The sequence below is a fragment of the Rhagoletis pomonella genome, unplaced genomic scaffold (genome assembly GCF_013731165.1).
Source record: "Rhagoletis pomonella isolate Grant_MI unplaced genomic scaffold, Rhpom_1.0 Rhpom_scaffold_00008, whole genome shotgun sequence".
Taxonomy (NCBI): Eukaryota; Metazoa; Arthropoda; class Insecta; order Diptera; family Tephritidae; genus Rhagoletis; species Rhagoletis pomonella.
Window position 1 is genome coordinate 43,873,772 of NW_023458562.1, and position 27,829 is coordinate 43,901,600.

General features: G+C 35.0%; 1 protein-coding gene across 1 annotated transcript in view; it reads right to left on the reverse strand.

The window, feature by feature from the left end:
• Positions 1 to 602: 602 nt before the first annotated feature.
• The window catches only part of LOC118744922, a 47,735-nt gene continuing 20,508 nt past the window's right edge, over positions 603 to 27,829 (reverse strand). The window contains exons 2-4 of the mRNA XM_036478352.1: positions 2,198 to 3,554; positions 1,242 to 1,426; positions 603 to 1,161 (exon numbers count right to left, since the gene is read on the reverse strand). Coding sequence (XP_036334245.1) covers positions 1,048 to 1,161; positions 1,242 to 1,426; positions 2,198 to 3,554 — 1,656 coding nt within the window. The 3' untranslated portion in view covers positions 603 to 1,047. The remainder of the gene's footprint in view (positions 1,162 to 1,241; positions 1,427 to 2,197; positions 3,555 to 27,829) is intronic.

Below are 27,829 nucleotides of genomic sequence, written 5' to 3' on the forward strand. Positions count from 1 at the left end.
GAATGAAGTTGCAAGATTTTACCCGAACTTTTTCTTCTGGTAAAATCATTAAAAGTGTCAAGCAATCACTGGTGGACGTTTTTACAGGAAAAATGTTTTTTTTGTTCCCGTACTTTTTGTTGTTACTCACTTTTTACTCTCACTTCAGAGAGTAATTTTGCTGTTTGACAGATTTACAGGATTTTTCAGGAAAAGTATTGGATCAGAGCTAATATGTATAGAGGTGATCATAGTAGCGCAAATACGAAGAGAACAAACGTCCAGATTGTGCATTGATGTTTTTTAAGGTATATGTATTTATACATGCAAATAAGCAAAGAAAAACACAATTTTGATTTAGGCATTGTTGTACTAGGATTATACATATGCATAATTAATTTTAAATTTAACGTAAGATTCTGTCAAACGTAATTACATAATTGGCTTAAGGCAACATATGTTATCCATAAACAAGTACATAAGTTCTCGTCCATGATGCGGTAGTATGAATATGCCCATAAGCATAATAATATTGTTAATTTTGTAGTTACATTAAACACCACAGTTTCGTGGCAAAGCATATAAAAACATAAACTAAAGCTATTACAAATTAAAACTCAAAATTAAACTTGAATTCATTTTAATGATTGGCGACATAATGATATTTGTAATTGCGCTTTTCCTTACGAATACACATATACATGTTGAATATGTATGCGCATATTTGTGTGAGCTCAATGCGATAGTTGAATCTAAATTAAACACTTTACTTTTCACCAAATTTAATTGGAAAATCAAACTGAAACATAATAGAAAGGCATTAAGCGGAAGAGCAGTAAATTACTTATAGATATATCTAAACTTTTAACGTATGCGTGTATATATATATTTAGTTATGTAAAGATGGGTTGTGATTGTGAATATATATATATAAGTAAGTTATACGTGGATGCGCACATTTTTTAACTAAGCACTTCAACTTAAATTTCTTTTATTATTTTGAGCAAACTAGTATAGTTCAAGGAAATACATATGTATAAGTTAATTATGTATCGATAGTTGTATGCCTTAAATTTGGGAACGCAAGCGTGGGCGTGGTAAATCGCCAAACACCGCTTCGCCATGTACGCTCTTAGCCAGCGCTTTGATGCTCGCAGCAATATCGACAGTGTTGTCCAGATCCTATCAAAAACGATAGAGAGCATAGCAACAGTGTCAGTGCGAGAAATAATTTATAAAAAATATGCATTCAATAAACCTACATCTTCTTCCAGTATATTCACATAGGAGCGCCCGGCAGTCATTGGTGAATTTGCTATTTCAATTGGTAGACTTTTGGCAAAGTTCATGACATCGGCAGCACTGGCGGCGCCTGGGCGCTGCTGTCCGGCATTCATGGGACGTGAACCCATCGGTATGGGCAGTGTACTATCCAAATCAAGAGCAACTGAAAACATAAGACAGAGAAATATATACAAATGACCACGTGTTGATTTATTTTAAATATTCGTAATGTTTTTCGAGCAAATTGTTTTGTTATTACACACTTTTTTTCTATAAAAATACCGTCCAAGCTTTAACCAAAACCATATAAATTACAGTCACAAACCTTATACAAAATTTAGAAAAAAAATTCAACAAATTTTTATAACAATTTCAACAATTTTTCATCAAAATTTCAACATTTTATTCTGAATCTTTACAAAATTTTTTTGTATGAAGTGCAAGTTCCAGTCAGCTTAAAAATCGCGTTGATTTTTGAGAACTTTTTTTGTATACTACTTTTTCGGTTTCATTAATATAACAAGTGTAATTTACAAAAACTGGCGTTGGTATTTTGAAATTTTGTTGCTAACGGTCTCCCGCGTTTTATATCATAAGAAATTCATGCTTATATGGGGAATAAGTGCAAAAATCGGTCACCAAAAAAAAAAAATTCTCAAAAAGCAACGGGATTTTCTGATCAATTCGTGTTCTCGAGAAAAACAAGTTTTCATAAGCCTTATTCATAAAAAATAAAGTAGCTTTAAAAAAGGTTTATAAACTGAAAAATGTATGAAAACTTAATTTTATAAAGCTCTTCAAAACCTACTTTATTTTTATGAATAAGCCCATTAATATATATGAAATATTTTTTAATAATTCATTTATTTATTAATAATTCATAAAAATAAACAAATAAAAATAATGTTCAAGTTTGTAACAAAGCAAAACCTACCTTCTGCCTCGGCGGCATCATCTTCACTTTCGTCCACGTCGCTCATATCCCGGCCGTGATAGTGATGATGTTGTGAGTAACTATTCATTAGTCTTTGCTGCTGCTGCTGTTGATATGGCAGTTTTTGTGACAAGTTCGACACCATGGCACCGAATGGCGAGGTGCTGCCTACGTTCGAAGAGCTTCCACCACTATCAATGCCCTCCAACTCGAAGAGGCAATCATCTGCCAATTCGACTGTTGGTGTTGGGAATTGTTGTTGGAACGAGTTAGCGGCAATACGTACAAACTGTTGATGTGACATTGAGGATTGTTGTTGTTGCTGCTGCTGTTGCTGCGGTCGGAAGGTGGGACTGTTACCCACGCTCATCGGTGTGGCTTCTGGCGTCGCCGGTGGTGTATCGAAGTGGGACAACCGACGATTGAGGCTGCTGCTGCCGACAATTGCCGTGGCCAATACTGAGGTTGTCGCTGCTGGTGTGACTGCTGTTGTTGAGCCAGCAGTACCCTGAGTATTCGCTGTATCCATGGCACTAGCTGTGGTGGGCGCCGTTGTGGTCAACGGCAGTGAGAGCATGTGAAGGCCATTCGTAGTGGGGTTGGGTGTAGTGGGCGTCGAGGGCGTCGTAACGGTCGTCATATCTCGACGATTGCTAATTGTGTTGCGACGACGCCCAGCATAACTGCCACCGCCAATCACCTCCAATGCTGGGGGCGTACGATCCAAAAACTCGATCGCCTGTTGCTCAGGCACACGTTGAATTAAGCGTCCCAGTAACGCATATTCCTGCTCAGACTTTTCACGGAAGCTCTTCAACAAAGCAAACTGTTGCTCTGTGTACCGTTGAATTCGTTCATCAGTTTCTGCTATTTCACGTTTAAGTCGCTGCTGCAAATTTTGTTGCAGTTGCCGTAAACGTAGCTGTTTCATGTCCTGCGGCATAGATGGCGTGGCTGCCGACAATGAACCGACTGAGAAATTTGACAATGGACCAGTAGGCGCCTGCTCCAATTGCAATTGTGGATGATCCATTATGAGCAGACCGAATGTATCGGAAAACGATTTATCAGCACGCCTAAGTGCCAACTCCTCGTTGTTTGTCAGGAGCGAACAATTGATGAGGAATTGCGGTGGGTTAATAGTGAGTGGCGCAGGTGTGCTGTTTGCACCTACAGGTAACGGTGGCGTTGGAAGGCGCTTGGCACAAAGAGCCGCATTACAATTGATGCAAATGCTCAGCTGCCATGAATGGATTTGTGGATGATCTTGCCCAGTTGGCACCTCCAACGTTATGCTATAGACCAGATCGCGCTGACTCAGCGTATGAATGTTGAGATCAGTAATAGGTCCAATGGCCTGGAAGACAAAATTAAAATAGGTTAAAAGGTGTATGACCTTAATCTAAAAAAAAACATAGTTTTTAAATAATTCTGACATTTTATTTAAAAGAAAAAAATAAGAAATTATCCGAGGATTTGAATTTTAACCAATACATATATTTAATTTCAAGAAAATGCATGGCATTTTCCGGTTACAGGACGGAAAAACCACTTGGATCACTACGGAGATCGGTACAAATATGCGATCTAAGCTGGTATTCGTCAAAATGGAGCTAAAGAAAGATAAGTACATACAGGAAAGAAGCTGCCTCAACAAGGCTTCATTTAAATTTGGGCTGCCATAAAAGAAGAAATAAATTGGGGCTCACATTTTTGTTTAGCCTGCAGATCAAGCGAGGTATAACAACAGCTGCTTTGGGCTCGGTAGGCAATTAAAAAGCTTGAAAGCAGTATTTATTTAAATGAACAAGTTCACAAATACATAATACCCTGTGAAGACATGTGCATAAAAAAAAAATAAATTGCAAAATAACCACATCAAATAAGGTACATACTAATAAAATTTGACCGATCGCATTGCCAATATGTATGTTGGAAGGCCATTTTCTTAATCAAACATACATAAATACAAACACGGTAAAAATAAAAAAAAGCATGCTTCTTCCTAACATGCTCGTGTAGAATATCACAAACTAAGCTTTTCACATGCATAGATATGTAAGTACATTAGGGCGGGTCAATTTGTATGGGAGATTTTTCCGACTATGAGCCTATAGCACAGAAGAATTATACGTGTAATTCTAAAATTGATTTGGAATTTATTGCGAAAATAGTTTTCTTAGCATTTTGCTGTAGAGTTGTAAAGATGTGCTTAAATTTTGTATCAAAACATGGTATAAGGGTTTTCTTTTGGTGAGGAATCCATTTTTCAACTTGTTTTATCTTAGAATTTCCACCAGAGAGTGCGACAGTGACAATTTTCACATTTTCTTCGCAACCTATTTCACAATTTGGCAAACTCCAAATTGATTTTAGACCCATGGTTTCTTCGGCAAATTTGCTTAGAATTAGACGTAAAATCCTCCTATGCTATATGCGCAAAGTAAAAAAAAAATGACCCGTCCTAATGTGCATACATACATACATACACATGGATTTACTTACTGAATAGTAAATATGATAAAAATTATAGCACGCGTTCGCCGCCTGACAGACATCGTCGTCTGTGGCCACTTTAACCACACAATACATATCGTTGTATTCTAAAAGAGCATAAAATTAAACGACATAGATAATGTGCACAGCAAGTGATCGGTGTCGGTTTGAATTTTAGAAGCAACATACTGGCATGTTAATTTGCCACTCGTCGTACAATTGATAGATCAGTAGATGGAGGCATTGCTGAATGTATAATGGCTCACCATTCGTAGAAGGTCCTGCTTTTGCGAAAAAAAACCTGAACCAGGTTCTCCTTTACCTCCTTATGTTATTGTAAAGTTATTCTAAGCAAAGAGTTTTTAGGCGCGCAAAAAAGCGAAAGTCTGACGTCGCAAGGTCAGACAATTACAGTGACAATGCATACCATACCAGCGCCAATCATTTTGACGGGACGCCGAAGAGCTCAAAAACCACTACACGCTTGCAATTCCACAAAATTAAGAGCATAATAACCTTTCTTTGATGAAGTTATGTTTAAGCAGGGATCAAACGATTTGTATATTTGTGCAGATTTTCGATATATTTTGGCAGTCTGGAAATTCTTTCATTAAGCTGAACTCAAATTTCTAATCAACACTACACTGTGACTACCAAAATGTACAAATCGTGTGATCTCTACTTTAGAAGTCGTTCTCGGAGCGTTTGCCTTCCATATCGTTGTTAAAAAGGCGAGTTCCCGTATTGCCAATTATCCGAAATTATTGCAAACTATAACGTTTTTTCGTTCTCGTACCACAAAAACTTGCAAAGAACGGAAATTATGGGGGCAAAATGACATTTAATTTTTAGAGGAAGCTGCAAATTTCTGCTAGAAAAAAATTTACATGCGAATCAGTTGATCCCAAACATTTCTTCGTGAATAAACAAAAAATAAAATAGAGCTTTGTGATGGATTATATTTTATAGCAATATGCTAGATATATTTTTATATAACGTTATGCTTTCATTTTTTTTTTTTAAATTATGAATATTAAATAAACAAAAGAAAAACTGCCAATACTGAGGATCAAGAGGGGGCGCTATTCAAGTGGCCATCGCTGTAAAGTTCATAATGTATAAATTTAATTTATTGGCAAAAAATACCGACCGCTTATTGTTGAAATAAGTGAAGTAAAATATCTAAATATTAGAGGTTAATAAATGATCAACATTTCCCTACAAAAAGATTTAATTCGCTATTCTCCATACGTATGTACATAGTATGTACGAGTATGCACATACATACATACATTTAGATTTACATACAAATGCTTAATTTCTATTTTGAGGGATACACGCGCGCACAAGTATCCGCCTGCTGGCGCAACAATTGTTTACATTTTAATAGACAAATAGCGTCAAAACAGGTTTTTTGTTTTTGGTATTGTCATTTGCATACATAAATAGCACTAGTTTTGGTTTTGATTTCAAAGTGCCCGAGAAGCAGCAGAACTTGTGTCGTCCCAAAGTCGTCCAATGGTCAATCTAATTCATAACCCAGTAATTGATCAGATAAAATGTGATCAAAACTACATATATGATAAAAGATGAAAATGTAGTGCAGCAAATATAAATTTTATGAAAGTTAAGGCAGGAATAGTGTTAGAACTTTTTAGAAAAGTATCGATACTAGTACTCATTTAGAATACTCTAAAGAAGAATCGATGCCAGTACTCATATTTGCAAAAAAGTATCGATAATACTCGTACTTTCAGGTATTTCTAGAGCAAACGCGAAAAGTGAAGAAAAATCAGATTGCTTTGCTTTCCTATTTGTAAATTGAATAGACATAGCTTTTAAAAGTTGAAATCTGATGAAACAAACAAGCATTTCTAAAGGAGTTTTTGAAGTAAACTTGCAATCAGTTTACTTCTACAAGCTTGAAATAAATGTTTATAGCAAAAAGTTTATTGGAAGATTTAAATTTTATAAGTGTTTGAAGAGTTTTGAAATGGAAATATAGAAAGCGAGAAATAAATGAGGACGTGAGAGCAGAATTGGCCTAACCCAAAATTATCAGGCATGTTCTGAAATTCGAAAATTTGAAATCGACTCGATTTCAAAAATTTTGTTGATGGTTTTTAATCCAAAAATTTCTAAGTCTCGCATTAAGATGATTTATTTCATATCTTTCACTCTTTTCGTCAGATATAATTAAAAATTATTTGGCAAATCGAGTCGATTTCAAAGTTTCGAATTTCAGAACATACCTGTATGATTTTGGTATTTTTCTATTTAAAATAGTCACACATTGAACATTTTAAAAACAAAAGTAGCCAATTCCTTAATTTAAAGTATAAAGGTACATATTGAACCATTAAATTAAGATATATACGACCTTTATTTGAAAATTTATCACTTAAGAAGGTACAAAAGAAAAAAATGTGGTGAGCCCCATTCTCTAAAAGAAAGATAAGCTCTTTTCCATAAAATTTTTTTGAATGGGTTGGACTCCGAATTTACAACGAAGGTAAAATACATTGGATATTGAATGCTGCGTTATGCTGGAGAAGCCGATCGATCCGAAAACCACCCTCTTACACAATTCATTATGGAAGGTCAGGCAAGAATTCGTTTTCTAATTATTAAAGAATTTTTACTATCACTTGCAAAAACAGGAAGAAGAAGGTCAAAAACCAATTGGCTTTGTTTATTACTACGTTTACGCTGCGTTTCTACTCAGCTATACTCAACGCGGGTATTTTTTTTCCGGTAAATTTTTTTTCAAATTTTGACAAAAACATTATTTTAGTTGGGTTTCATCCTCTCTTCAAAGGTTATTTATTTTTAGAAAAAAAATCACGCGCCTAATCTACATACATACGTACACATATATGTAGTTTGTATGAAATAAAATTTTTAACGTCAACAAAAATAAATAAAAATGATCAAAAATCAATGCAAATTCCTAATTTCTGGAGAGTTGGCATACGGTATGACACAAAAAGGGTGTTCTGAATAGCTTTTAAATAGTTCTAGAGTTCTTCAAAAGCAAAAAAAAGTTCTGGACGTTTTGACAAAAAAAAAATTGTATGCCAGATTCATGCAGGATTTTGCATGCGGCAAAAGTCAAATAAAAAACTATTCTGAGTAGCTTTTTGAATAGTTCTAGATTTATGGAATTAAAACCGTTCTCGAGTAGCTCTCAGTAGTTACAATGTTGCTGAAAAATAGAAAAAAAAGTTCTGCAACAAACCAATTTTTCAAAAAAGTCGAAAAAGTCGAATGTTTGAAAAGAAACTGTTCTGAGTACCTTTTCAGTAGTTCTAGAGTTCCTGGAAAGAAAAAACAAAACTGCTTACCAAAAACCATAGTAAAACTTCTGAATAGGAAGTTTTAAATATTGGTGGACTTTTATTGAATTTTTGAAATCTCTATTTATGTATAAGTTATATAATGAGGTATACTTTTATAAAAAACTAATGAACATTAAACAAATAAAAGAAAAATAATAAAAACTGGTTAAAATGCTGAGTTGCTATTTTCTACCGGCACTGTATGTATGTATATGTAAATACATATGTATGTATATCATTAAGCTACATGCAGCCTCGGCAAATGAAATATTTGCTATTCTATTTAAATTTTGACGATGCGAATTGCGAGCGTAATCACAAAACAGACTCTAACTAATTTTATTTTGAGGAATAGAACTAGAAATGCTTGCTGATCACGCAGGCAGGCGCTGCTTGTTTGAATTTGGTGCGCGGTTTTCAAATTGAATTAAAACAAAATAAATTATTGTGCCGATTGCGGGTGTTGGCCACTTGTACATAAATATATACATACCCTGCAGGAAATCATTCTAACTATAAGTTAATTTGAAGGTAGTCCCATATTCAAACTCCGTCAGACATATGTAACTGCAAAATGATAATAACGACTGTTCTTCAAATCGTACGATTTGAAATCGGTGCGATTTGCTAAATATTTTTCAATATTTGTAATGAAAGTAATAAATTTTTTTAAATCGAAAATGCCAAAAACACATACAGTGTTATCTGGCTGGAGTGAACACCCGATGCTACGAACACCTCGAAAGAGTGAACACAAAATTTTTCCATTGAGTACTCTATAGAGTGAACAATTTTGTGTCTTTGTAGAGTGAACAAAATTTAAAACCAATTCCTTCCAAATTCAAAACTATAACGACAAATTTAATAACAAAAAGGTTAATCCCTTCGCCAGGCCGATCCTGTAAATCCCCGTATCAGGGATCTGAACTCGGAGATTCGGCAACTAGTGAACGTACATAAGCGGAAGAAGTGGGAAGACCATCTGAAGACCTGTAACTTCGCCTCTGGTGTGAGCAAGCTTTGGTCAACCGTGAGGTGATTGTCCACCGGGGAAACCGTCCAACAAAGGAGAGTCTTCTCGCCCGATAGCTATAAAGAACTATTCAAGTAACGCTACTAGAAGACAAACGGTGGGCTGCGAAATACCTGAGTGGTCGTCAGTGATCTTTAGAGACAAATCGAGCAAACCTAGGAAAATAAAACAGCGAGTTCAACAGGGTGGCGCCCTTTCCCCACTACTGTTCAACATTTACATTTCTAAGCTCCCTCAACCACCAGAGGTAGTCTCGATTGTCTCTTATGCTGACGATTGCTCGATAATGGTTATTTCACCGAGCTTTCTCGCTTCGTCACTGCACGGAGCCTAACCCTCTCCCCTAAGACAAAGAGCAAAGAAACGTTGCTGGCAACGTACAAGGCAATTGGCCGCCCGGTTCTGAACTATGCAACGCCTGTGTGGTTATCGGGGACTAGTAGGACGCAGTGGATAAAACTGCAGACTTGCCAAAACACGGCACTCAGACAGCGACAGGATGCCTTCTGATGTTGCCGAAACATCACCTGCGCAACGAGGCCAATATGCTCCCGATTAAGGAGCATAACACAATGCTCTGCAAGCAATTCCTAGTAGGGTGTCACCGTGTTAGGTACCCGAACAGACATCTGCTTGCGGAAGAACCCTCGCGACGGCACGTCAGAAGGCATCTTTATGAACTGACAGACGAAGTCCGGGGGTTCAAAAAACTATCTCTGGACCCAACAGCCTACCGACAGTTATATAGACTCTCGATCTGTGTATGCCGTTCTGGGCACGCAACCACCAGACGTGGACGAGACAGAGCTTCGTCTGCCTCGGGAGACTCGGACCCCATAGCCCAACTTCGATCTGGCTACTGCAGCAGGTTGAACTCATACTTGAGCAGAATAAATGCAGATGTGCCAAATGAATTCCCCGCATTCGGAGAGAAGCCCCATGACTCGCAGCATCTCTTCGCATACCCAGTGAACCCCACCCTGCTAACGCCTCTGGCCTTATGGACAGACCCCATCGAGGCTGTACGCTTCCAGGGTCTACCGCTAATAGAGCTTGACGACAACGATAGAACAACAACAGGAAACATGTGTTGGCATTAGCTGAGGGAAAAGACGACATTTCAGAGTTCTTAAAAATTTGACTTCAAAAGACGTACTGCGCAATAAAATTGATTTTAAAGGACAAAAAACTCAATCTGGATATAGTGAACAATCTGCATTTTATGAACTGGTCTTTCATTAATTAGTTCACTCGACCCAGATAGCACTGTATATGTCAAATCCATCGATTCAGTGCCAAATTTAGTCGCGTTTGTTTAGAAATCTCCAAAAAATTTACGATTTGCCGAACATGTCTGAATATAAAATTTCGATCCTCCTTTTATTTGTCCTGAATACGAAAAAGTATTTGTGAAGTGCAGTATGTACATATGTACATACATATATGTATAAATGAGTACATTTGCACACATGTGCAATGCATGTTTATTAAAGTGGTCCAAAAATGTATGTAAAAAAAATTAGGTCGGATTTTTAATGCCGCCACCCCCTAGGATTGTTCTATATCGAAAAAAATATACCCCTATTTTTTATTTTTTTTCACCCCCTAGGATTGTTCTATATCGAAAAAAATATACCCCTATTTTTTTATTTTGAAAAAAAAAATAAAAAAATAGGGAGTGCTGAAAGCGCTCAAAATTTCTTGAAAATCAACAGTTTTCGATCGGAAAACTTTTCTTATCTTCAGGAGATTCCCAGTAATAATACGCAATTGTCTGTTTAACAATTTTTTCATAGTAACTATATTTTATAGGTCCTCCAAAACCCCTAGAAAATGCAATGGAAAAATAAAAAATGGTTAAATAAACAATTGGATATTAATACTGGAAATCTCCTGAAGAGAACAACAGTTTTCCGATTGAAAAATATTGATTTTTAAGAGTTTTATACCATTTCTACGAAAAATGGGTTTTTCTCTATATAAAATACATGGAAAACTTTGAGCGCTTTGAGCACACCCTAAATATTTTTTGATTTCAAAATAAAAAAATAGGGGTATATTTCTTTCGATATAGAACAATCCTAGGGGGTGCCGGCATTAAAATTCCAACTTAATTTTTTTGGACCACTCTAATGTTTATGCATGTGTATCCATGCATACTTATACACCGTCTGCGATTTTATGATGTTTCGAACCACAATAACGCTTGTATTTATTGACAAAAATTGCATGACATACATACATATTTATGTATGCGTCCATATTAACATTTTTTATTTAATGTTAAAAAATTATAAGGAAATAAAGTTTTGCACAACTGAGATAATTTTTTTTTCTAAAATAAATTTAAAAACATATTTAATTTTAAGTGGTTTGGACATTTATGACCTGATACAAATGGCAAGAGATGATAATTTTATTATTAAATTATATTTTACACTTTTAAAGGCAAATACGTAAAATTAAATAGTTATTACTCATGAATTTATGAGGTACTGTTATACAAAATAACATTGGGACATATTCATTGTCGAAATAAAGTCGACTCTAAAGTTAGTGGTAGTTTTTTTTGACAATTATTCCATTGGGAAGATATGTCAAAAAGTATGTGTGGACTTAATTGTGACTATGAATATACCTAATTATGTTGGCATGATTAACCTCACCATCTAAGCAATAACGTACAAACATGCAAACATATGTATGTATGTACGTTGCATGATAGAAATTTGCCATAACAAAGTTGCATGCACTCATGCATAAATACTAGGGTGAATGATTCGGTTTCTCAAAACCGGCTTTTTTTTAATATTTTTAGGCGGTTCTTTTGAAATCTTGACTTTTCGAATGCCGATTAAACCGTATTTTTACAATCGAATAAGTAAGGCTTTCACCTAAATAGTTTCTTTATAAAACCAGAATCTGAAAATTCTAAATATTTATTTAATTGAAAATGGAAATAGCAAATTTCTATTTACATTTTATACATGAATATTGAAAATTTTCTTAAAAACAAAAAGTCTAACCGAGCGAAGATCTAACTCTGTTGTTTTTGTTGCAGCAACTTAGTAAACTATGGGAAGCGACTACATGTTGTCTTCATTTCCATCTAATGGCCGACTTAAGAAAAGAGCAGATCCCATGCGAGTGGACATGTGGATATGTAGGTGGTTTGTCGTCGGGGCATTTTATTAGAATTGGACTCAAAAGCTTAACCTGCTACATTATTCAGAAAGGAGTTGTGTCAAAGTATCGCGAGCTTCACGAAACAACTCGACCTCTTCGTCTGCGTTAGGTGGCGTTGGTAGTCGATGATGGAATTCAAGCGACGGGTGTTGACGAGGGTGTCTGTCTGTAATCCATATACTATATTTGTATAGTCGGTCTGTGTTTTATTTGTAATCCAAAATACTTCGAACTTCTTTTGCCTTATTGATTTCAATTTAACTATCACAGCTACTATGGCGAAAACAGATAAAAAATAACACCTTTATTCGGATTCTTCTTAGTTTGAAAATTGGAACGCGGGTTTGTACAAATTGCCAGTCGAAAACCGGAATAAAGTGCGAATAATCGTACACCCTAATACACCTAAATACACATACTCTGCATGTAGTAAGTGTCTATTTGTGAAAAAGCATTGTACGCTTTGCTTGCATATTTCAACTTTAAATTATACATTAATTAAAAATGCCAGCAAACTAAGGGCACTTTGCGTAGATGCGATGTGCATAAATATGGACACGATGTGTTGGGATTAGCGAATAATTAAGAAGTATGCTGCGATACAAAAACATTGTAAAATGTAAAAATAAGACATCTTATTGCGTTTTAATTTCTACAAAAAATTGTACCCTTTCATTGCCTTCTTTTTAATATTTGTGCAAAGAGGACAATGAGTAGGTAACATTTTTCGGTAGAAATGAAAACTGAAGATGCTTCAAATCAAAAATTGTAATTAGCAAGCTCAACATAGGAGGAAACTTTCTCTTGATTGCAAAAACCTACGAAATTGAATCGAAAGAGCAGAGATACCAGATAATTGAAAAGCAGAACGCTTTCTGGGCGAATAAAAAACACTGTCTACAATTCGCTTGTCCTACCCCTCCATACATGGACCTATACACCGAAGATTTAACGATAAATCTAAAAAAAAAAACCTCTACTTTCGGCCAAAAAAAATTTGTTTTGAAATTGCCTTGCATTTAGACTCAGGGGTCAACGGCGATTATTTTTCCGCGCTACGGTGCAATGGGCATAGTCAAACGCACACAAATTCGGTGTTTGATCTGTCTTAGACAGATAATGAAACTCCGATGAACTGGCACTCCCGTATCGTCGTTTGTGGATAGACAACAAAACCGATGGTGGCCCCAAATATGGTGCAAGGACGCAGAACAGAAATATTTGTCTACACTTGCTATGAATAACTGGCAGAACTTTGCAAAGGCTAAACTTCGAAGAGCCAGGGGCGCGGTTGATGTTTTATTTGTCAGAACACTTCTGGCAAACAAATGGTTGTGTATTAACTATAATTTAACGTTTTATGTACGAACGTGCGAATGCTTCGACCGCGTTCACTTCGATCCAGTTTCTTCAGGATTTTTTTGGACCAACGTCCGTCTATCTCAGTTTTCGAGTTATCCGATTGAAATTTCGTAAGCGGGTATCGCAAAAAATATAGAAAAAAGGCTTTTTCTTAAAAGCGTTCTCCCATCAGGGAAATGGCAAACCTCCGAGTGTATTTCTGCCATGAAAAACAGCGGAGTCGGTGTAAAACTGTAGGTCCCTCTTCTTTGTGTAACAACTTTAAGGCGCACGCCATAAATCAGAGGAGAAGCGCCGCCAAACACTACCATATGTGTAAGCGCTAATTTATTATTACTACTATTATTACATACAGAGACTCAAACAAATGACCACGTGTTGATTTTTTTTTAATGTTCGTAATTTTTTCCGAGCTAATTGTTTTTTTGTTTTGTTTTTGTAATTCATTTATAAAAATACTGTTTTTGCGTTTTTTTATATAAAATTTACATATCACTAAATAAAAACGGCTAGAAATAAAATAGGTAGCTCAATATTGTAGAAAAGGTAACATTTTTAGTTGTTCTTGCTTCTTGCAATAAAATATAATATTGTAGATTTCGATCAGAAATCAGAAATAATAATAAACCCAACGGTTTTATCCTCCTTTCCCGCCCATTCGCACGAGGGGCACAGTCCGCATGACGTGCGGAACCATTATTTTTAATTTTTGCGCCGAGTCACGAAAGGCAGGAGATTGTTCAGTGTCGAGATCTAAAACTATTCAGCTACCGAACCAAATTAATCAGCTGATTATTATGTATTTATGTTAGCCAATCATTTATTGAGAGAGGATAGTATCGCTGTCTTAATGCTGAAAAACGAATCAGATATATCAAATGTGCTGTAGTGAGAGTTGAAATCCTGGCATAAGCAACGGAGTGGCACGTGTATTTCGAAATTAGTTTTACAAGTTTTCAAAAATAGGGAACAAAAGTGTCTTGATACAAGAGAGGGAACATTAAAGCTAACTTCACCTAGAAGAAGCGGACTTGAAATTGAGCTTGTCAGTAATTTAACTATTAAAATTTTACCAAGCTTTTCCCTGCGACTGACAAGTGTAGAGAGATTAATAAGTTTTAATCAGCTGGAGGGTTATATTGAGAATCCCAACGGAAATTTTTTAAAGCAAAAAGTAGGAATTGTTTTTGAATTGATTCTACCTTGTCTGAGTAAATTTGATACCTTGGATTCCAAACCACCGAACCATATTCCAGAATCGGTCTAACTAATGTTGTAATGTCGGTAGGTTGCGATGCACTAAACTATGTAAATCCAAGGAAAAAACATGTATATACACTATTTATATATAATAGAGTAATAAATTAAAGTTTTCAAGTATGCATAATTACCCTCCAGTACTGCTGGAGTCAGTCGCTACTTTTGAACAGCTACTGTACCGACTCCTAGGTAAGTAGCTACTCTATTAACCCGTGGTTGTGCACATGGTAGTGCAGAGTCGAACCAGTCGTAAGCAGGATAGCGAAAAACTACGATGGAGGGCGCCCATAAATCACGCAAGTGACTACTTTAGTAACTCCCGGTAGTGCACAGAGAGCCGATGGTGACTACCGCCTAGAACATTGCCTTATAAAAGTAATCGCTAAAATACACCGCAACCGAGCGACTAGGTAATTGACGGAGTTTATTAAGTAGCTACCGATTCAGCAGTCCTGTAGTCGCTCCCCCGTACTGCAGGGTATGAACAACATTTGCGGTACATACACACATATGTATGCACATATGTATATACGTACATCATTTATATGCAACAGTTAACTGCCACAACAAAACAAAAAGTCATTGTACGCTACATTAAAAAACAGACAGCAACAAAAATAGCTGCGGCAATAGCAATGAAAATGTAGCCGTGTGCCTTGTTTTGCCGGATGACTAAATGCAACAGTGTGCACGCATGAAAACAATTTATATGTACATATATAAATAGTTGCATTTACCCAGCAAAAAAAAAACGGCAATCGCTTTTAATAGTAACGTGTTCTAGAACTCAATGCTTTATAATGTCTTCTAATTTTTTCGCTTCTTTCAGGAGTTGCCGGTAATGCATATTAGAATGTTTTACATTATTTTAATAATTTCGCTGCTTTGATTCATTACGGGAATGCAAAGTAGAATGCTTCACCATAGTCTGCTGAAAAATAAATTGAATACCTAAAAAATCTTTACTACCGTTACTGTGTTACTGTGGAAAATTCCATCACATAAAAATTATAGGACTGTTCAGGATGTTGTGGAAATGGTCATGGACTTGCATTTGCACATTTTATGCCTGCTGCCATGGCATCCGTGTGCAATTTATTGTTGCGAATTTACCAGTGCAACGAATATGCAATTGCATGAGCATATGCACAAGATCCTGAACAGCGCTTATGTTTTGCTTCGATTAATTTACAACGCAGTTGAAGTCAGTGAATGAAGTGAAGTACATGAGTGAGGAAGTACAATTTTGAGTTTAATTAAATATGTATGTATGGACATTAGTAAAATCTAAATACCTAAATATATACATACATAAGTATGTATAAAAACTGATTTATAAAAATTTTAATTAATTTTAATCTTTTAAATAAGACAATCTGTATTTTCTGTTTTCAATTTAATATAAATAAGTATGTACTTATCTAGGGATTCTCCGCTCGCTTCTCTAGATTCTGTTTATCCATGCGTTCTCCCATTGTTCGAAGGTAAAGCTGCGCGTAGGGGCTTACCGCCAATGATGACATGGCCTTGTTAAAATAATGCCTTCTTCAAGCGAAAGTGTAAGCGAGGCCCATCGCCTAATTCGATTCAATTTAAATTTCTGTGGTAATCGTGTTTTTTGCTGGGTATACATAGCCATACATATATATGTAATTACTTACATATAATACTTTGTACGAGTAGATATACATGTGCATATGAATATGTATATGTATGTATGTACAAATTGTTGCTTAAGAACTGCATTGCGCAAATTTGTTATCGAAATGCCTACAAGTGCAAGCAATTAAAATACATAAAATGCAGATGCAAACACATATTTATGTGAAGAAATGTATGTATGTATAGTAATTACAAAATTCATACATTAAACACACTCGAACTCATACAAGTAAAGATGTGTGGGCGTTAAAGCAAAACAAAGGCTTGTTTGCATAAACTATTGGAATTTATAATTATGACATTTAAAATTAGCAATAATATTTTTTAAGTGAAGCTAAATTTCAAAAATGCAAGAAATTAATAAAAATGATTGGAAGGTTTTAAGCAATAACGCGCACGGGTTAAGTGGCTAATATGTTTTGACGCCGAGAGGTGATTAGTGCGCAAATTATCGCCGGCAGCAAGTTTAAGCTTGTGTAAACAGTGAGCTATTATAGCAAATAAAGCGAAAGTGATGAAATGAAAAAAAGGAAAAAATTTCTAGAGGGTAGAAAAAGCTGAAGTGTTATTGTAAATACTATATTATATTACAAGGATTAATCGATAATGTTATCGATATAAAAAATAATAATGCACCACACATATGTAATTAGGATAACAACTTATGAATGCACTCGGAATGTGCGGACCAGCTATAACGAAGGTACCTCTACTCATTTGTAGCTGCAGCTAGAAGAGATAAATACCAAAATTTTTTACATTGTGAACTGGAAGAAAACTAAAATTCTGGTGTATGGCGTAATGAAAAAATAAATAAATATACATATGTACATATGTATGTATTATGGAGCACGTAAATTGAAATGCTTTTTCTACGTAATTTCCCGTCTAAACGGCCAGAAAGTGCATTTTACAGATTTGCAGAAATAACTTTCGGAAATAAAAGTAGCAAGGTGTGACTGCTACTGAAATTACCTACGCAAACCGCTTTCGAGAAATAATTTCACTACAATTTTAATTTTTGCACCAAGTGCTGTCAAGTGTTGCCGTGTGACGCGATTTTTTGCGAATTTGTAGAAAAATGTTGCATCACATATAAAAAAGTATTTGTAATTAATTTATGCTCCTGATATGAACCATTTAGAGATTTGCGTCTGTAAACAGACAAGAGTAGTATCGGAAAGTTTGATTTTCGAAAACAAAAACTGCTTTCGAAAGTCACTTTACATGCAAGATGTAACTGGCCCTGCAATCACTTTTGGAAATTCTTGAGTTTTACAGACTTTTTAAATGGACTTCCGCTTGTCACTTGAAACAGATACTTTAGGGTTGGAACAGTGAAACAAAATCGTTGGCGTCTCCTAGAAAGGGGGGCCCGCGTTGTTTTTTTTTTTCAATTTATGCTTCTTTTCATAAAGCGGCGAAGCATATGTGGGCATAAAGCTGTGTTTACGGTAGCTTAAGCCCCCATAAAGCAAGCGTGAGGACTTGGCTTATGCCAGTCGCAATCGCTTATGTCAGTACGTGGTTTTATCAACAATCAAAAAAATTATATCATCGCATCATGTCAGAAGAAGTAAGCACCACGAACAAATTTCCAGAAAATCTTAAATCTTATAATTTTTTATTCAAATGACTACGGTTCCTTACTAATTTTGACTTGCAATAAAGGCGATTTTCATGCCAGCAAAAACACATACACATTCGGGTTTAGGTGCAAAATATACATTTAAATACTTACATATGTACATAAGAAATTTATAATAAATAATACAAATACAAAATATGTACATACATATGTATGTATGTATACATAATTACACATGTTTTTGTTATCACTGGAAAATTTGTTGTACTCAACAAATGTGTGCCAGATGACGCACAACACCCGGTTTTTGTAATTTTGTATGTATGAATATTGACGGTAACATCAACTCACTATATCAGGGGTAAAAAAAATAAATGAGTGAAAATAAAACCAATAAATAAATAACCTGTATACACATAAATCTAAATATATTCACGTTTAAATACATATCTACGCAACCAGAATAGTGATACAAAATCTGTGAGACGTGACATCGTCAACGCCTACAATCTTAACGAATGTTGCCATATTAACATTACGATTTGAACGAATAAATTAAAACTTCTCCAGTTTTTTTGTAAGTCAATTTTTAATATAAAACGGGACGATGAGGGAGCAGCGTCTCCTCATTGGGAACATTCCAATCGCCACAGCAAATGGTGTAAGAATATCTTCCCAAAACCATTGGAATAAAACAAGAAATTAACTATAAACTCCAGCACTTTCTGGTATTTTAAGAACTAAAGATTTAAAAAATGCTTCAGGAGACACTAAATTTGAGGTATCGAACAAATGGTCAAAAAAAGTTGACAAAGCAAATTACGAAAAATAATGAAGCCGAATTTAATCAAAACCAAATGTGAGTTCAATACCTGGTCAAAGCAATATCGCAAAACAATATAGAAAAAAGGTATTTTTCTTAACAGCGGTCGCCCCTCGGCAGGCGAAGGCAAACCTCCGAGTGTGAAAAATACAATCGCCGTTTTCTTTACGATCCAATTATCGGATCCAAACAAAATTAGTATGGGACCACCCTTGAGGTACCGCCTTTAACGTGGTCCAAAGTTTGCGGTAACATACGTAAAAAAAAAATATTCCGGCGAATTGAAAACCTCCTCCTCCTTACGAAAGCAATTTAAGTGAAAAATTATTTTAATTTTTTGAATGTTATATGGAAATTGACAGAAAATAAAAAATCATTGGCCATTAAAATTGCTGGTGAAACCGGCTGTTAAAATTTTAAATTACAAATTTTCCCAACAAAATCCTGTCATTTTAAATTTTAACAGGCTGATAAATGTCAAATTGATTGGTGCAACCGGGTAATACTTAATTATTTAAAAACTATCTTCGTTTTTTAAGGTTACAGTTTTTTGGTCGAAAATACTGTTTTTCCCCAGAAATTTACAGTTTATAAAAAATGTGGCCACACTATGTTGGACACATCAGAAAACCACTTTTAGTTACGATTGGCAATGTATTTTTTAATCACTTCTTCCCTCTTGATTGGCGCAGTAACCGCCTAATCAATTTTGACCGAGTCCAACAAAGCACGCCAGTCGTTTCTCTTCTATGCTAACTGACGCCAATTGCAAATGTCAAGTGAAGCCAAGTCCTTTTTCTCCTGGTGTTTCCAAACGGGGGAGGCCTTGCTCCTGCTTTGTTTGTTTGCGACCCGCGTTGAATATTTTCAGAGCTGGACCGCTGGACGACTATGTCTCCGCGCTATGGCTATATCATTGTAAAGCAGCCTCATCAGATGCTTTCATTGTCCATATTTCTGTGTGGTTTTTGTACGACGAGAGAGGACTTTATTTCTCAATTTATTATTATTATAAATTTTGCACAAATAAATGGTCAAAACTTGTAAAGACAAATCGTTTCTAATTATGGGGTCACAAGTGTACTTTAATTTTAAAAAAGCGCTCCTACAAGATATATGTAGAAAAGAAGCAATGCATCAACTTACTTTTCCTCATATTTTCCGTTACTGATATGGCCACGTTCTTGACAAAAAACATTTCTAAATATTTACTCATCTCTTTGCCTCCACATTGGTTGCTTTTGTTATTGTAGTTATGTTTGCTACACAAGTACTTGCTGTTAGCTACCCTTGTGCTCACCTATACACGGCTCACCCATTCTACACCAAATATGTATGCAATACTAGAAATTTACCTGAATGGTTTCCTCAATTTTAGTAATCGCTTTGATTTGTATTTAATGATAGAATGCATTACAAGAATCTGGAAACGGCCTTTCCCTATCGATTACTAGTAGTGCAGTGATAGCGATTACCGTCAATGTCATGTCAAGGGGTATTCTCGAAGTTTTGCCAAGCCCTTGCATGGTGCCCGGATTGCACGGTGTGCAAAGCTGTCCCATATGAAAACCGGTTTTTAATGCACCGTGAAAAGGCAAGTGTAACCTAATCTAAAAAGTAAGCGATGATACCTAAATTCTCGACAATTGCAATCCGTTGCATGTAAGAGAAGTTTTTGCTGGGTTATTTCTTTGCATTTTAATAAGCGAGCACGACGCGACGCGATAAAAATTAGTATCTGCAGTTATGTACGTATGTATGTTATGCCATGAGTATACAGACATATATGTACATATATGTATCAAGGTATTTGTTTGCTTCTTTGTTAAATACCTACCACTGTTTTCTATCGTCTATTTCAGTCCAAATTTCAAATGATATTCGTAATGTTTTTTGTTTTCTTTTTTATTCTATTTGAGTTTTATTATTATTCCTTTTTTGATTTTACTACTTTTTCTGGTTAGGAACTTTTTTTGTAAACAAATGGCAGCACAAAAGGAACTACGAAAATAATCTCTACCTATAAAATTGCAGACCGACCAAACAATTTACCCAACGACACACATACTACATATAAGCATACGCATAAATTAGTGCATAATGGATGTTTATAGAAAATAGTTGAGAAGAAGAAGGTTAAATAATACCTAGAAAGAATAAAGAATATGAAAACAAGATCATGAAACAAAAAAATTAACAAGCCTTCAGTTAAATCCGCTTTGTAATTTTATTGGTACCCGTAAAACAGCAATACATTAAGCTTAGTGCAGCAAACCAAGCCATACAAGTAATACATGGCTTAATTGTGAACTTTTAAGTGTGGGCTATGTAAGCCTAAGTATGCATGTACATACATACGTACATGTGTCTGACCAATTAAGCCGTTGATTTCGGTTTGATTATTCGGTCAATTGAACAGTAAGCGTACGAGTATAAATCAACAACAGTTTTTTTCTTTTGTAGGTACTACCCAAAAAACGAATAAAAGTTTGCAATAAATAGCAAAAACAGACGAATGTATGTATGTATAAGCATAAAATTGACCAAGAAACCGTTGCCTTTACGGACCTGTTGACGAAACTGTATGAAAGACTTAAGCCACAACAATGGCTGCATTTTTTTGTAAGCGAGCGACAAAAGAACGCTCAATTCGGGTAAAATTTCCTTTGAGCTACTTAAGCAACCCTGCTGGTAGCTGGCAAGAAACATGTGATTAGTTCAGCGTGATTTAGACACGAAAAACAATAGAAATTAGTAATTATGCGAGGTATAGGCGTAATATATATACTTATTTTAAATATAAATCATGTATATACGTAAACAAAAATTTCCCTCTCCACTTTCCACTAACAATTCACAATATAGCAGTTTTTTCACTTAACAACACTACTCTACAGGTCGCGTATTTTTTAACCGACCTAGATGAACTCGGATAAATAGCCGAGTTTGTGTTGTTGCTTTGCATGTATTTCGTCATTTAGTTAAGCGAGCGTTCTTTTGTAGTTTGGTTGCAAAAGAATAGACCTAATAATGTTTGTTTTTCATTTTTATACCCGAGAGCACTTGTGCACAAGGGTATTATAACTTTGCTCACATAACGGTTGTTTGTAACAGCCATTAGCGCACACAAGGGGTGGGTTTTGGGGTTCAAACCCCCCCTAAAGCTAATAACCTGAAATACAAACTATATCCTAAAGCCAGCTCTCAAGAAAAATCACAAGAAATATTTTTTATTATAAAGCACTTTGGTTTTGCTGTAAATTTTCTTGAAGAAATAAATATACGAGCATTTTTTTCTTGAGAGATGCAAATTGATTTAAGAAATTTTGATAGAAGAAAATTCCTATTCCATTTCTTGTGCGCCATTTTATATGAATTTTTCGTTTTTTTTTTTTGAGAGCTCTTAAAAGTTTAACTGCGAATGAAACCTAAAAATATGCAATGCATACTCACTTACTGAGCCTAAAAGAGTTTACAACTGATATGTCCTTAACAAGGATTCGAAGATTTAATTTGCCCACTTCGAATTCGTTCCACCAAAAATTGCCTATATAACAAAAATTCAATTCATTTAATTTTCTCGGCATTCGAAATATTAAAAAAATTAGGCAATCGTAAAAAATCACCATCTCATTCGAAAACCAGAAACCAGATATCGAGGAAAATGAACATTAAAACTCTTTTTTTTTAATTTTTTTATTACTTTTGCAAGTTGAGCGCATCTTGTGTTTATAGAACTTTATATTAAACAAGTAATTTCAAATTACGGGAAGACCCTTGAGGTACCATCTTTCTGATAAAAAAAATATTGAAATCGGTTCACGTGGTCCAAAGTTATGCGTGAGCATACTATTCCGACGAATTGATAACCTACCCCTTTTTTTAAAGTCGGTTACAAATGTTTGAGTTTTTTGCTAATTTTATGTAAATAAATGCAATTTATGAAACTTCAAAAAGTTTATTTATTTGTTACATACTGTACATAAAACTTGCATAAATGTACTTTAATGATCATTTTATCTGAAGCGAATTTTCAGAAGTATAAACCCCACCCAAAATATATTCCTGGGTGCGCCCCTGGTAACAGCCAAAACGAATCGAGATAGATATAGACAAATGTATACATAAATAAATGCCCAGAATGAAAAAAGAAATCGATTAAGCAGTGACAGTCTGTTCGTCCGTCCGTCTGTGCACACGATAACTCGAACAAAAATCGAGTTACCTTAACGAAACATGGTACGTGTACTTCTTCCGGGCGTAGGACGGGCCGTATGCAAAATTAGCAAAATCGGGCAGGGTAGTAGACCTCCTATATAACAGCAGCTTTCAGAAATACGAAAACTGCGGTATTTAAGTAACTAAGTACTGAAGCTTATTCACTCAAAATTGATATTTACAATGAATTTTAGGCGCCAAATAAGAATATTATAAATTTTTGGAAAATGGTTGTAGCCACGCCCACTTTTGATTACATGTGTATATCTTGGTAACCGCTCCACCAATTTCTCCCAAACTTGGTCTTGGCAAAACATACCAAACGGTTGAAAATTTTTAAAATCGGACAATAACCACGCCCACATCCCATATAACGGTAGGTTTAGGGAAATACGAAATCTTCGATAAACCAGTAAATACTGAAGCGAATATATTCAAAGTTTATGTTTGAAATAATTCTTTTGCAAAAAGGACGTTTATAAAAAAATGTTAGAAAATGGGCATGGCACCGCCTACTTACGACCACATACATATGTGTATCTCGGTAACCGGTCGATCAATTTGTACCAAATTCGGTGCAGTTATTGTACTTGCCACATAAAAGGAAAACGTTTACCTCCCACTTATAACTGTATAAGTTTATCTCATTAAGTCTAACTGAACAGAATGGTGGAAAACTATATTTAATACGTGCGCCGGGTATTTAATGTACGGCTTCGCCCGAACTTGGGCTTTTTAACTTGTTTTTTTTTTGTCATTTACTAAAGGGTGTTTGAATGAATTAACCTACATAATGGAGAAGCACTGCATTCAAAAATCTTAAAAACTATATGCAGCAGCCATGTTAGTTTACATGTAAGTTAAGAGACTGATTCTATTTTAACATTTTTGCTACATGAGAACAAAAAAATCTCTACTTTATCATAATGTATATTATAATGTTAAAATGCGTGTTAATCTTACCTTAACAGTTCTATTCTGCACGTTACCGATGATTTTGTAACCGAAAAAATGTTACCACTTCTAAGTGTCAAAGCATTCAGCAATTCGACCCAACATAAAAAAAAAAGTTTTTACTAATAGCAGTCGCCCCTCGGCGAACCTCCGAGCGTATTTTTGCCATAAAAACAGCTTTTCATAAAAATGCAATCGCCGTTCGAAGTCGGCGTAAAACTGTAGGTCCCTCCCCTTTGTGTGAGAACATCAAGCGACCATATATCGCACAACTAGATCTAAAGTGAGCTAACTCAAAATTCATAGAGGGAAATTTAACTGCTTGTGGATCGTACAGAGATTCAAAACAATTAATACAAAAACAGGTATAACAGTAGTTTTTTAGTGAATGTTTATAATCAAGAAGAAAATATATTCATTAATTGGATGTAGGTCCTATTAATTGATTTATGCAAAAAAAAATTGCCTAAAATTTTTTTTTAGTTGATATATTATTATTATGGAGAAAGCTTTAATTAAAAATTAAGTATTTTAATTTTAAATTAAACAAATTAAGTACACAAAAATTTTTTTTTTTTCGTACTAAACTAACTAACCACTTAACATATGTATATTTAAAAAGTATGTATTTACATATGTACATATTTCTAGGTTGTTTGAACGGTTATCTCTTGAGCCATTTATATCTACCATATCTTGTTTACAATTCCAATTTTTGCGCTTTACCAAATAGTTCAATCTTATTTATACAAATGTTTTGCACATTTATAATTATAATTTTCTTTATGAAAAAAAAATATTAAAAAATATACGCACGTGTAGCACTCATACCCTCCAGCTGTCATCGAATGGCGCGCCAACCACGAGTAAAAAATATTTAAAGTATGTAGAATAAAAAAAAAAAACTTCCTATTAATAAAATTTTCGACAGTCGAACTTCATTGTCTGCTGCTGCGGCATGCACTATTTATGTGATTGCATGTAAATACATTCATATGTACATATAGTTTTTTTTGTTACTAGCAGACAATTTTATAGCCGATAGCAAGATCTGCAGAGATAGTAGTTTAATTATTTTCAAAACGATTTCAATTTGCATACTAGAAACGTATTTCATTTATTCTGGTGTACAACAGTAAGGCACAAATGCATATAAATGTAACATACGATAATTTTGCGCGAATGCGTCGTTATACATATAACCTCTTTAGAGTTAAACTGTTTTCACAGTCAGATGTACATATATTTCGTCATATAAGAAATAATGACATCTTATTTGTGAAAATTGTCATGTTTTTGTTCCTGGTTAATGATACATTCTCCCAGGTAGAGAATGTTTTTCCCAGCATTGACGTCTCGATTCCAGCAAGTACGGCAGTTTGGACAAAACTGGTACCTGTGTGGCGATTTGGACGTCAGGTTTACGTTGTAACATTTTGCGCAAAGTTTGGTTGTTCTGAATTCATTAACCATCAGAATATCTGCTTGCCGTTGTTTTAGTGCTGCGATTAGTAACCGATTTGGTGTACGCCTATATCCGCGTATTGGCGAGTTCGCTGCAATCTCTGTTGATCCGATGCAGATTAACGTTTTCTCTTCTTTGTTTGGTAGCAGTTGTTGCGCAATTTGGTTGCAGGCTTTTTGTCGGCAAATGTATTTCTTCAGCTTCAGCCGAGCCACCTTTCTTTGCGAGAAAATTTGTTGTTTTTGCTCCAGTATTTCAAGTTCAAATTTACAATATTCTTTAAAATTTGACGAATTCGCAGACAATTCTGATTTTGTGGTGAAATCTTTTGTATATTTCTCCAGTTTTATTTTGCGCGAATAGACACCAGAAAGGTGTTGATAGTACGAATTTTTGATTTTCACAGGAACATTGTTCCGGACACCAGCTAAAATGAGCCGACACCCAGGATCTAGCCCAATCTTGTTGTCATATTTTGTTCCGCGTATTTTTATTAAATCTCCTGTACAATCTGTTTCATTTGGTTTCAGTTTTCTCTTTTTCACTAGCTTAGTTTCGTTTTGTACTTTTATTTGCTTTTCCATGCAAAATGATATGGACACTCCATCGGTTTGAAGTGAAGAAAACGTTTTAGTGTACGTTGAAGGAATTTTAAAATATTTTCCAAATTCACTTTTATCGAAGGAAGAAAATGGCCCTTTGAATAATTTCAATCGACACAATAGTTGATGGAACTCAAATCGATCGTATCTCACGTGATGTAAACCGTGTTTTAGTTGTGGTATTAATGAACAATTTTTTATTTCATTTTTCTCATTATACCGCTGCAGGTTGAAAAACAATTCAATCGAAGACCAAAATAGTTTCACATTCCCTATTTCGTGTAGTTTATTTCCGTTCCAATGTAGCTCTACACGCATACGTTGAAGTAATTCTTCATCTGCATTATTTTTGCAATTTTTGTCGAATAAGTAGCTTAGTGTATCATATACCTTTTTTTTGTCTTTTTCAAATTTGAAATATTATATATATATTATATATATAATGGGCTATAAAAATGCAACAGCTCACACTCACAATTTTAGACTTTTGATGGTGATAACTCACTACAAAAGCATATTGCAAAAAGAAGCTGTAGCAAAATGTATGCATATTTTATTTTTAGCTTACTCTTGTCACTAAATAGTACGAGTATTTCAGCTTTCAACAAACGAACGCACTTCCTTATCAGTATGAAACGGCGGCCTGCGTTGAATGCGTTTGCTCCTCTATCGAATGCGCAACCGATTAACTGTCCGCCTGTCTGTCGCGGTTTGGGGTCAACGCGACGCACAAAGTAATCATTATGTGATTATGATATATTTCAAGCTGCTGACAGGCAATGGAGCGTTTGTCGCGCCGGGTAAAACTAGCAGCAGTTAGCACTAGGGTGGTCCAAAAATGGATGTGGGAAAAAATTAAAGTTGGAATTTTAATGATCTCACTGCCTAGGATTGTTATACATACATATATCGGATAAATATACCCCCGTTTTTTTATTTCGAGATCAAAAAATATTTAGAGGTCGCCCAAGGTGCTGAAAGTTTTCCATGTACATACATATCGACACCTTAATTCACAAAGGCCCTAACCAACAATTTCTTCATTTTACAGGAGAAGTAAAAACCATATAAAATCAGTATCAAAAACAGGAAGGGGTTTTTAAAAAATGGCATGTAACTCCATTGTTTTTGGTAACAACACCTCAAAATTTTTATTGGAGATGTGTTTTAATACATGCTACAAAAATCTGTGAAAAAAAACAGTTTCGAAAAAAGTCTTGGTTAGGGCCTTTGTGAATTAACGATATGTATTTTATTAATTAAAAAAAAATATTCCGACGAATTGAAAACCTTCTCCTTTTTGTGAAGTCGGTTAAAAAAAAAAACAATTTTTTATTGAAACGGTATAGACTTCTTGAAAATTAATATTTTTCGATCGGAAAACTATGTTTCTCTTCAGGAGACTTCCAATATAAATACCCAGTAGTTTATTTTACCATTTTTTAACATAAACTAATTCCTATAGACATTTAGATCTCTAAATATTTACAAAAAAGGTATATTTTTTTCGGTATACAACAATACTAGGGCGTGAGACCGTTAAAGTTCCGACTTTACTTTCTTTTGGAGCGCCCTAATGAGCACAGTATGGCAATTGATAGCAAACGTCTGCTTTAAACTAGTAAGCATATGGGTTTATATAAGA